This window comes from Nestor notabilis, unplaced genomic scaffold, assembly GCF_000696875.1.
Source record: "Nestor notabilis isolate BGI_N333 unplaced genomic scaffold, ASM69687v1 scaffold21588, whole genome shotgun sequence".
In the NCBI taxonomy this organism is placed as follows: domain Eukaryota; kingdom Metazoa; phylum Chordata; class Aves; order Psittaciformes; family Psittacidae; genus Nestor; species Nestor notabilis.
Genome location: NW_009939973.1, coordinates 42,806 through 54,853, shown reverse-complemented (window position 1 = coordinate 54,853; position 12,048 = coordinate 42,806). Strand labels below are relative to the sequence as shown.

The following is a 12,048-nucleotide window of genomic DNA, read 5'->3' as shown; positions in this document are numbered from 1 at the left end:
TTTTTGTCTCTTCCTTTTTGTTTGACCTTTTTGTTTGTCAAATCTGTTAGGTATCAGTGATGTAAGGTTACATTTTATGTAGTACAGCTGCCAGTGTAAACATTTTTATTTCTCATCTCTTTAATTACTTTTCTTATAGACATTGATGAATGTGTGGAACAGCCGGAAATTTGTGCCCTGGGCACATGCAGCAATACTCCAGGCAGTTTCAAATGTCTGTGTCCAGAAGGCTTTGTGTTGTCTTCCACAGGAAGGCGATGCCAAGGTAAGTTCATTCCTAGTTTCTGGCATTTCAAAATTTGTTTGCTGTTTTATAAAAGCCTTATTAGCTGTCTGTTTTTAATATAACAAGGAGACTCTGGACTCAAACAGTGTTTTTCACAAGGAAAACATGATAATTCTTTAGTTGGGGCCAGGTTCTGTCTTGCTCTAACATCTGTTAGTCATTAAAGAGAACATTGCAAGAAAAGGGGCGAAGATAATGTTAAATACACCAGGTTAAGTGAGGAAATTGCGTTGCCCTTCACCTGTTTCTTGCACCCGTGAAAGAAATCTTAAGACTACTTGGACTCTGTATAGACTTGACAGGTCTGACATGGGGGTGGAGCACAAACACAAGCAGGAGACTGCTGCAATGCACTGCTAAAGACAGCGTTTCCAGGAATAAGGCTGTTCTTAGCACTTATCAAATTCGCCATAACACTTGTTACATGCTATTCCTCTCCGCAAGTGTGTGGGTGGAAAAAGGATCAATGGAAAAAATTTGCAAACAGTGTTGTGTGGACAATAAGCACTCATCCGCTTCGAAAACTCTGAAGCGCCTTTTGGCTTCTCTAGATTACCACATACACTGTTCAGAGTCTAAACATGGGAACTAAGATAGAGATCAGATGCTAAAAGCTGAACATGTAGTAATGAAAATCCCCAGGTTAGTTTATTTTGTGGATAAAGAATAAGCATAGCAAATTACAGAGTTATTTTAAAGACTTTGGAAATTATTAAATAGATACATTATTAAATGTCCTATACACAGTGTGCACAGTGGGAACCACTGATGAGTAAGACCTTTGTAAGGACCTCTGTTGTTATGCTTGGCACAGAACGGTGATGCTTGTTGACACCATAGTGAGTTCTTCACTTCACAGTGGGCTAAATGAAATTGTGGTTTTGGTAAAAATGAATCCAACCTGCAGTAAACGTTCATCCAAGTCTCCAAACCACCATGCAGTTTGGCACAGTTACTTCACTCGACTTCAAGAAAGCAGCATGGCTGTTTTAGCTGTGCATTTGTAGCTTGTATAAATGAGGTTTCTTCAGTTTGAGGGTGCTGGTTTTTTCAGGTAAGGAAAAAATAAATTACAAAATATGCCCCCAAGAAACAAAATCATAAAAAAGAATGCAGCCTAATCTTCTGCTTTATGAAAACAGACTTTTGTTTACAAGTAGTGTCAGAGGAAAATGCATACTTGGGTGTATGAACTTTAAGTGGGCTTCTCCCCATCCCCAGGAGAAGACTGGTTGTTTTCTTGGTTTGGGTTGGTTTCTTTTTCCCCAAGTACCTCAGGCCAAACCAAGTTTTGTTTAGAACTTGAACTACCTTGTACTTCTGTAGAATCTGGACATTGCCCAGCATTGATGCTGCAGCCGGAAAACTGGATGAGCAGCTGCTCCACAACTGCCCTGTTGCTGTTCCCCTGCCAACATAGGGAGCTGCCAGCTCTTTGCCTGCTGGATGCTTGTGGTCTGTGATCTCAGCTCTGCTCCAGCATCCTGGTTACCCAGCTTAAGGAAGTAAAAAATAGTGCCACTGGGCCAGTTTTCTTTGTGTGTGCCTCAGGGAAGAACGAGGAAGGAAAAAGCTATTGAAAATTGCCTCTAATTTTAACACTGCGCAGTATTAACATTGCAAGTTGATTAAAATCTCTCGGCTCAAGTGAATGTTACTATTAGTGGAATATAAATAAATTAAGCAATATTCAGCTTTTACAAAGAGCAGTGAGGATAAGAGAGGGGAGCACAGCCCTTCCATCTGTGTTAGAAAAAAAAGAGAAAAAACTGTCCTTTTCCATGACTTCTCCATTGCTTTCCTTTACTGAGGTAGGAAGCTCCCCTCTGTCTCCAGATCTTCCCCAAGGACAATAATGGTATGTCCTGATGGACTCGGGCAGAAATTGGGTGTTTGGGGGAGGAGGGAAGAGTGTCCTGTAATTTTGCAGTGAACAGCTCTAAGCAAAAACTGTGCCAAAGTCACCCTAACTGCTCCTAACGAGTTTTTCTCTGTGCAGATCTGAGAGTGAGTTACTGCTTTACCAAATTTGAAGATGGAAAATGTTCTGTGCCGAAGTCCCGAAACCACTCCAAACAAGAGTGTTGCTGTGCCTTAAAGGGACAGGGATGGGGAGATCCCTGTGAACTCTGCCCAGAGGAAGCAGATGGTGCGTTATTGACTAGGTTACTTTACTGTCATGAGAGCCTCTCAGAACTGAAAGAAGATTGAATAACTAAGGAATTAGGAAAAATAATTTTCTGGAGGTGTTTAACAATCTAAAGTAGATGCCACTGCAGTCTCAAAAAACATATTCCTTGCATTGTGCAGTCTCAAGTCTATTCCTTGTTTGCTTGTAGGTTTGTTAGTATGATTAAGAGCTGAGTGTTTTGCTCTGGGGGTGTCAATAAGGAAAGCAGAAAGTAGTAAGTAGGTCCTTGATAGGCTCTGAGTGGAAATACCTGCAAGGCACAAATGGAATTCATCTAACTGCAAATAAGTATAAGAAGGGGTGCCATAAATATGAAATCTAATTTAAAAAAAAAAGAAAGCAGTCAAGCTACATCCATATCTGAATCTCCCTGTTACATTTGTGACTACATTTTGTTATTAAAAAAAACCCTAAATTTGCTATCTTATCAATATGAATGACTTGCAAAAATAGCAGGGAGTGACAAACCACAGGCCTTGATGAAGGACAGTCTCCCTAGATTTTTGCTAAAGAGACACTTACCTTTGTTACTGTCCTTTATAAGACTGAGTAACTAGGCACCAGGCAAGCCAACAGGCCAATGTATCATCATGGTGCAATTTGCAGAATGGACTTTAATTAGTGCTGACAAATGTGGTTAACAGCATTACTGGTTTCAGCAATACATTAATACAGTTAATTTCATTAATAAGTAGAGGTAGATGTAGATGTTTTGCAGACAATCCTTACAAAGGCCAAGGGAAGAAAAGAGTACCAGATGTGCCAGTTGCAATATTTCTCCTAGGCTTATTGCTTGTGCATGTTTCATTTCATTGCCCTGGAGCAAGTCAGTTGGAGAAGCATCTCCTTGGAGTATCAGCATCTATATTTTTCACAGTCCAAATTGTTCTCAAAGGATAATGCCAAGGCCCTTTTTCTTATCTTTAAAAAAAGAAGTAGCTTTAAGTTGTCCAAGTCTGAGAAATCTATGTCTTGCCATGTCATGGGCAGTGGAATTGTTTCTTTAAAAAATCAAAATACACACTTCTCTCATGCATGTTCTCCATCAAGTGCTGTCTGCATGCAGGGTGGTAAGCCCAAGCACATTTGCCACCTGTGTCTTTTGAAGGCTTGAGCAGCAGGTAGGTCCCCACTCAGAGCCTAACAGTGCATGACATTTTCAGTGCAGGTGTACATCTACATTTAGTTCTATTTTGTTCAACCTCAGAAAAGATCAGCTCATGTATTTCAACTAAAGAGAATGTAACTTTTCTGTCTATGGCTGTATTGTAGTGCTGCAGTGTAAAAAAATTCCTTGTTGTATTTTTGTCCACCAGAGTGGAAATTTAGGATTTCTTATTTATTCTAATGTCAAGAATATAGCAGGTGCTTTGCGCAGGTAAGGAAGTACATGCTTTCTGCAACAAAACATAAAGAATGACTAGTTCTCGAAAGACTTACATCATCTTTAAATCTTCAAAAACCACACAGAAAATCTTGTGGATTTGGAAATTGAGTGGTGACTTCACTCTAAGCTGAACCTAGAAATTCTACTCTCAGCCTACCTATAGTGAAATTTATTACTTATTCCAGAATTAGAGATTGGCATGCTTTAAGGAGCTACTAACTGGTGACTGTCATAAGTTTATACATTTACTTCCCATGTGTCAGGACTTTGAACATGAGGAGGATGAATTGGTCTTAGTGGCTACTTGTGTAGCTCATGAATAATTCTGATCAAGATATAGTTTGATATTTTAATTTTTTTTTTAACAGAGGCATTCAGACAGATTTGTCCGTTTGGAATTGGCATCCTTGTTGGACCTGGTGATGCAAGACTAGGTAAGTGCCTGAGCTGTGCAGTGCTGTTGTTGCATCAGTATGCCGTTTTCTACCCATAAAGCATTTTCTAAGTTGAGAGTAACACCTCTGCAGCTATTTCCAGAAGCCATGAATTGTGGAAACTTCTATATAGGCTTCTTTTTTTTTCCCAATTATTCATACCAATTATTAATTTGAGCTTGAATATCTCAGCTCTCATAAATTAAACTTTTAGAGCAGCATATGTGGCACTTTCATTTATGCTGAGCAGACTTGCTAGGAAATTTACATAGGATGTAGAGAATGATCACATAACATACCTGTCTTTTCTTTATACAATCTATGTAGCCTGTTTACAGTAAATGGTTTTAATCCTCCAGAAGTGCAAACCACAGTTTCCCAGATCCCTTCAGTACATTCTGTTCTCTCCCAAGACAAACAGCACTTCAGCCGTATTGGCAAAAGCTTTCATTTAAGAAGTGCTGGATGACTACTGCTTTTCATATCTACTCCTCTCCCTATAACCTTAGTCGGAGAGGTTTTTTATCTGACATTTAAAACCAGTTTCTTTTCTGCATTCTGAAAACTGCCCTGCAAGGCAGATTCTGTGCCCGCATCCTAATACCTTGGAATTCAAATAATTAGGGGTTTTTTGTGATCTCAGGAATATTTCTCACCAGAACGACACTTGTTCTTTGAAATAAGTCTAAAAGAAGTCACTTGCACTTACTGTGTTGTTTGTATTTCTGGTTAAGATGTGGACGAGTGCCTTGATCCAGATAACTGTAGATTTGGGCAGTGTATCAACACAGATGGGTCCTTCCGCTGTGAATGTCCGTATGGTTACATCCTACAAGGAGCTCAATGTGTGGGTAAGTATAGCTGTTCATCTTCCATTTTAAAGAATCTCCTGAATGCTAAATATGGCATTAAGGAGCAGTGGGTTACATTACTCCAATTCTGTGGAGCCTCCATCCCTGCTGGTGCTTAAAATGTGATAGGGAAGGGCCCAAGCAATCTTCTCCAGATTGGTCCTGCCTGGCTGAGATTTTGACTCAGCTAACCTCCAGCAATCCCAGGTTATGCTGAGTCTGTGACTAATTCAGTAATTTAGGTGAGTTCTTGGATTTTGTATTTTCCTGGTTGTACATCAGCAGAATAGATTTTATACCTTTTTGTTTGAGTATAACCATGTATTCTTGCTTTGATCTAACTGCTTGCAGATACTGATGAATGTGCTGTTGGAAACCCATGTGGAAATGGGACTTGCAGGAATGTGGTGGGAGGTTTTGAATGCACCTGCGTTGAGGGATTTGAGCCTGGACCAATGATGACCTGTGAAGGTGAGACTCCCATGTGTTAAGGACTGTCATTGTAGCTGTGTGCTGAAACACTCCCGATTTCAGAAACAGTTGAAAGGGTAAAGCAACTTAAAAAGAAAATATGGATGTTTGGAACAATGCATCTTTATCTGAAACAGGAAAATAGGTTCCTCCTTCCTGTATCCATCTTAAACTGAGGTACCTTTTTCTACCTGGAGATTGGGTGAACAGGATTTCAGGTAGTATCTGCTAACGGACTGCAGAGAAGGGAGCATGTTGGGGTATGGTCTCTCCAGAACAGTCCCCAGAAATGCAGCTTACTGTGTGTGTGGTTTTTGCTTACCTCCTAGATGACCTTTGAGTGAAGAGAGTGAAGTGATGGTGAAAATACAAAGTGGGCTACTTGGCTTTGTTAGGAAAGAAACAGGGAACAGACCAGAAAATACAAATACAGTGCTGGACAATTACCACAGCACCCCATGGCTGAATATTTTTCATGCTTTGGTCTCTCATTTCAAAAATAAAAAGTTGAAAATATACAAAGAAGGGGAGGAGTAACAAAGCTGGGAGAATTTTTCAGTGTGGAAAATGTGGTTGAAGAGATATATGATTTAAATTTATGAAGCCACAAGTGGTAAAGGTACCAAAAATAGAGGGAACATGTAAGACAAACCAAAGCAAACATTTTTATATTCACAGTACTTACAGAAGTTGTGGAACTCTTTGCTGAAGAATATTAGTGAATCCACAAGTATAAATTGACCCAGAAAAAAGATTGTACAAATTTGTGTGGGAATCCATCAGTGGAAATTAAACTTGATAGTTTGGTTGTGGCTTTTGGCTGTGGAAGTCCTTAAACTGAGAGGCTTTATCAGGGGAAAGATCTCTGCATACATGGTATGGAGCTTTTTTAATACTCGTCTCCTGTTACAACCAGAGAGAGGAGAATGTCCTAGGACATTCTGACACTCTCTTTTGACCTGACACAGCTGTTCTTAAATTATCTGCCACAATCTATTTGTTTGCAAGCCCATACAAATGAATGCTTCTATTTATGCATCAGCTTGCATTAGTTTTATATGCAGTTAGAGCTTCATTCACTTCCCTGTGGAATTTGGGTAAAAGCTCAAATTGCAGAGGAGGAGTTAGCAGAGTGCATAAACGTCATTATATAGCAGTAATTACTCAAGTAGCCCAGAGCGTATGTAAATGAACTTCAAAATAATGTTTCTAGTAAGGATATTGTTTTATGGAATTCAGTTTATGAAGAAGCTGAATTAGTGCATCTAGAATTTAAAAATAATCAGTCATAAAAACAGAGCCTAGATGTGGAAAAGATGCAGTTTTAACTGAGAGGCTTTTCTGGCAGCATGGATCTGAAATTATTTCCATTGGCTGCTTGCCACTGAAGATACTGAAACTTCAGGTAGCTGTGCAAACATCCTGGCCTGTCTGGTGCCTGCTCCTCTGCAGAAATCCACAATGAATAGAGCCATGGCTCCCCAGCTATTAAAATGTAGCCCTCGGTAAACTGGGATCTGTGGTACTGCCCGTACCTGAAGCCTGTGCACTCAAGTCTGCTGAGTTTTACAAAAGCATCTTTCACTTCTCCCATGGTCTTTGTCTCTCCAAATCCAGATGTCAACGAGTGCATTCAGAACCCTCTGCTCTGCGCTTTCCGCTGCGTGAACACTTTTGGATCCTACGAATGCAAGTGCCCCGCGGGGTACGTTCTGCGCGAGGACCGGAGAATGTGCAGAGGTAAAGCTCCTACCGGACTCTCACAGTTAGGGCTAATGATTTCAAGTTCCTGCAGGGGTAGGTCTCTGACTCACTACACTTTTGGGCCAGGGTTTTAATCCCAGGAAGTAACTGAGTCAGAAGGAATTTGGGATGAAATTCTATGGCTTGCATTATGCAGTTGATTGTATTAGCCCTGTCCTACCCGTAAATTTATACATCTACATAAAATGAGGTCATATCTGATGATACAGTTTTGTCTTGCCCTGAAAATGGGCATTTGGGAGAAATCGATTTGCTCTAGGGTAGGCTAACTTATGATTAGTTTAGCACAATAAAAGCACGTATAGAGTTTATGATTGAGATTCCAAAGTCAGAATTTACTGTTGTGGATTTCCAGGATCATCTTTCTATATAATGAAGTCTAAACCTTGTGTTTTAGATCAGAATGAGTGTGAAGAAGGAATTCACGACTGTGACTCAAAACAGATGGAGTGCAAGAACCTAATTGGCACCTATATGTGTATCTGTGGACCAGGTTATCAGCGCAGACCAGATGGGGAAGGCTGTATGGGTAAGTGACACTGAAGTGTTGAAGCTCTTGAAACACATGGTTCCTTAGCAGAGCTGAAAATTTTGGATTTAACCAAGTGTTAAGGAACTCAGGGGAAGAATTGCACAACAACCAGTGTAATGGATCTTCTGGTGCTCTACACACTTTGCTTTGCTGTTCAGGTGTGCACATGTGGGCAGTAAGTAGAAAATCTGGATGTAGCTGTCTTCACAGTCAGTTTGTGCTGCTGTTGAGTTGCTTGGAGTGAAGGAAGCAGAGAATCGGCCCCACTGCTGTAGGCTTGTTTATCTCTGTTAGCATGAATGAGAGTAGAACTGAATTGTTTTTAAACTTTGGATGGCGTTCAGAAGCGCAGCTGTAACTGTGACAGATTTTGAAAACCAGCAAGGAATATATTGCAGAGAAAATGTAGCAACAAGGTGGTCAAATGTGGTAACAACATGGTCAAATGTAGCAACAAGATGGTCATCTTGCCTCTGAAAATCGAATATGAGACTTTCTATTAAAAAGTTAAAACATTATGTAGGTTTAACCAGGCAGAATGCACAGCTCCATACAAACCTCTCTCACCTGTATGAGTCCAGTAATGGACTTGACTTTTGTCATATCGTTTCAAACACCCAGATGAGAACGAATGTCAGACCAAACCTGGGATCTGTGAGAACGGCCGTTGTGTGAACACAGTGGGAAGTTACAGATGTGAATGCAACGAGGGATTCACTGCCAGTGACACCCAGAACGAATGCCTTGGTAAGTCACACAGTAACACCCTAATGAGCTATCACTTTGAGAGCAGAAATCAGTGCTGAAATTGAACTTAGAAATGTACAGCGACTAAACGCGCTCTTGAATTTACATGCTTTTAGGAAGGAGACTTTGTAAGTAGGTCCCCTCCTGCAAGTTCGTTCCTCCCGTGCTAACTAACGGTGTGCCTGCTTCAGTCAGTCTGGTTGGGTTGACTTGCTGTGAAAGCTGACTGTTGGTGGTTTCAGTCAGCCAGGAGTCACTCTGCCTGATTTTCAGCCAGTCCTTTTCCTCTGGGCTTAAACAGAAACATATCTTTATAAGCATAATGTGACTTGTCTCCCACCTTTTGTTAAATTTCCTGTCTTCTTCATTTCCCTTAGACATCGTGCTCTCTTTCTTACTGCTGGTAGTCTTTCACTCTCAGTTCCCCAGTCCCAGGGTGAAGTATGCCCTTTCTTTTATATTTCTGACTAAATTCCTAAGATCTCATGACCCTCTGGAGGTCGTCACCATTAGGATTCTCTGTGATGCATAATTTGTTTCTCAGACAACAGGGAGGGCTACTGCTTCACTGAAGTCTTACAAAGTATGTGTCAAATTGGATCAAGCAACAGGAACTCTGTCACCAAGTCTGAATGCTGCTGCGATGGTGGCCGAGGCTGGGGGCAAAACTGTGAGGTCTGCCCCTTCCCAGGCACTGTGGCCTTCAAGAAACTCTGCCCTCACGGCCGAGGATACATGTCTAATGGAGCAGGTACTGACTTTTCTATTAAAGGCTCTCTTACACAATTCCAAATTTGATGATAAATCATAAACTCTCTTTTTGCATATTTGAACACTATGAGGTCCTAAATATTTTGAATATCAGTCGAAATTTTCTGAGAGTTTTCATGTTGAGAGAGCACAGTCCTTTGGGAGGAGGGTACACAGCCAAAGGCCCGGGAGGACAAGGCATCCATCCTAACTTGTCAGATACTTATTTTGCATTCTGGTTGACTGACATGCACTCAAATGGGAATTTTCAGTCTCTCATTTAAGTATGTTGTAGGTACAGATTAAGAGCTATTTCTGTACATGATAGCTAAGTGATGTTTGATTGATGGAGGCTAACGCATGATCAGCTCCAGTGGTTCACTTCCACTTACGGCATGTTCATTTCATTTGAAAGTTAGATTAATGCTGTTTTTCCACTTAGTATTTCTCCTCAATCTGTGCAGTATTTCATTATTTTATGCAACTTTTTCATTTTATATAGGGTGTGGGGTTTTTTGTGACAGGTCACAACAATCTGTTGAAGCTGTATAAAGTCAATTCTTGTTCCATTGTGAACTAACCCTCATTTTATTGCAGATATTGATGAGTGCAAGGTTATTCATGATGTCTGCCGTAACGGAGAATGCATCAATGAGAGGGGTTCTTATCGCTGTCATTGCAACCTTGGCTATACTACAGATATAACTGGCACTCTTTGCATAGGTGGGTTTTCGATTATGGTGTATGTATGTAAAGTTTATTACTAAGAGATGACTTGAAGAAGGAAATACAGAGATCTTGAAAAATGAGAAAATGAAATGTCATTCATTAGAAACCTTTGGGAGTTTTTATTTCCTTCTGATACCTCCTGAGCATTTTGAAAAATATTATCACAACTATTGGTTATCAGCACTGAAGTGTCTGGTTTTGCTTTTTGTAGATCTGAATGAATGTAATGAGTCCCCCAAACCTTGCAATTTCATCTGTAAAAACACAGAGGGGAGCTTCCAGTGTTCATGTCCGAAAGGATACATCCTGCAAGAAGATGGAAGAAGCTGCAAAGGTAAAGATCAAGAAAATAATTTACTGCAGAAACTCTGTGCACCACAGGCAAGTGTTGATCCAAGGACATTTAAATGATGTAAATCTGTCTTCTTGATTCCACTGTCTTTATTACCACTAAAGACAATGGAAGTGGCATTCACAGGATGGAACTAGTGTTTCACTTAGTTCTTTGATAATCTGGATGAACAATAGATCCACAGGAATTTTTGCAGGCTGATGGCAGCTGATATTAAAAGACTTTGTAACCAATCGTATATATGATTAATCTTCTTTTGGTAAGCACGTTGATTTAAGGTGTATTTTTCAGTGATACATGCATCCTGATGTATGCAAAGATGAGCATGGTTTGCAGTGCATTGTCCAGCATCAGAGTTTTAACCTACCACATCTGCAGTGTGCTGAATAAGGGACAGCAGTGCAGGAGGGATTTTGAAATGTTCATTATAATTTATTTATTTTTCATAGTAGCAAGGATCTGACTGAAACCGCAAGAGTTAGAGCAGCAATTCTAAACTTAGCATGGGAAATTCTTTTTGGGTAATAACATGCTTCAGTGCAATACTGTTTTGCAATCTGCCACTGCTTCTCTTGAAAATGGTGGCTTCCCATTTATTGACTACAGTAAGAGCAGACATATGTAACAGCATCTTTCAGACAGATGAGAGCACTGTCTGTAATCCACCGTTAGCGTGGACACTAGTGTATCTATCTCCAGAGTCCCATCCATTACATAGGGGGCTTCATGTGAGAGGAACTGGAAGCCAGCATGGAAAGTGAGATGTGGATTCAAGAGGCTTTATTTGATATGTTGTTTATATGCCATCCTTGTCTCCAAGTACAGCTGAACTCTCATATCCTCCACAGGGAACAGAACTTAAAGGTGTTTTCTTGGGTTTTTTAGATCTTGATGAATGCGCAACAAAGCAGCACAACTGCCAGTTCCTTTGCGTCAACACTATTGGTGGTTTCACTTGTAAATGTCCTCCTGGATTCACTCAGCACCATACAGCCTGCATTGGTAAGTGACGTGGAATGTACACACATATTTGGGATTTGTAACTGACTCTTACTCCAGAAGCAGAGTAGCAAGGAGGTGAAATTGGCTTCCTGAGAAACCAAATGGAAACACAAGCCAAATTCTGATCCCAGTCCCACCAAAGCAGAAGATGCAAAGAGGCCTTCCCTCCTACCTTCCCTTGTTTTCACAGTCTGTGTCTTTGAATTTTACATTTGCAAGAATTGGACAGTAAAAACACCAGTTTGTAATCCTTGCCTTACCCTTTGTTACCCACTGAGCAAAAAAAATAGTTCTATGTCTGTTCCTGTACTTCATTGTGGGATCCACATTAGAGATCGTGTCAAGGCTCTGGAAACAATAGGCATGAAGCATACACACTGCAGTTGTCCTTTAAACAACATACCCATTATGTCTGTGGAAACATTAAACAAAACTACTTCCTGCAAAACAGTCTTTCTGCTGTGCAAGTTGGATCCTGCTTGTGGCAGTCTGTGATGATCCTGTGGCATTGGTGTGAATTTGGAGTGTTTGAAAATTAGAACATCAAACCCC

At 40.4% G+C, this 12,048-nt stretch overlaps 1 protein-coding gene across 1 annotated transcript in view; it reads left to right on the top strand.

Annotated features, from left to right (window-relative positions):
- FBN1 (fibrillin 1) overlaps positions 1 to 12,048 on the top strand; it is a 138,702-nt gene that overhangs the window by 117,704 nt on the left and 8,950 nt on the right. Inside the window, exons 48-59 of the mRNA XM_010020130.1 lie at positions 140 to 265; positions 2,286 to 2,435; positions 4,233 to 4,298; positions 5,033 to 5,149; positions 5,501 to 5,620; positions 7,238 to 7,360; positions 7,782 to 7,913; positions 8,538 to 8,663; positions 9,208 to 9,414; positions 10,011 to 10,136; positions 10,354 to 10,476; positions 11,380 to 11,496. Of these exons, the coding sequence (XP_010018432.1) occupies positions 140 to 265; positions 2,286 to 2,435; positions 4,233 to 4,298; positions 5,033 to 5,149; positions 5,501 to 5,620; positions 7,238 to 7,360; positions 7,782 to 7,913; positions 8,538 to 8,663; positions 9,208 to 9,414; positions 10,011 to 10,136; positions 10,354 to 10,476; positions 11,380 to 11,496 (1,533 nt within the window). The remainder of the gene's footprint in view (positions 1 to 139; positions 266 to 2,285; positions 2,436 to 4,232; positions 4,299 to 5,032; positions 5,150 to 5,500; positions 5,621 to 7,237; positions 7,361 to 7,781; positions 7,914 to 8,537; positions 8,664 to 9,207; positions 9,415 to 10,010; positions 10,137 to 10,353; positions 10,477 to 11,379; positions 11,497 to 12,048) is intronic.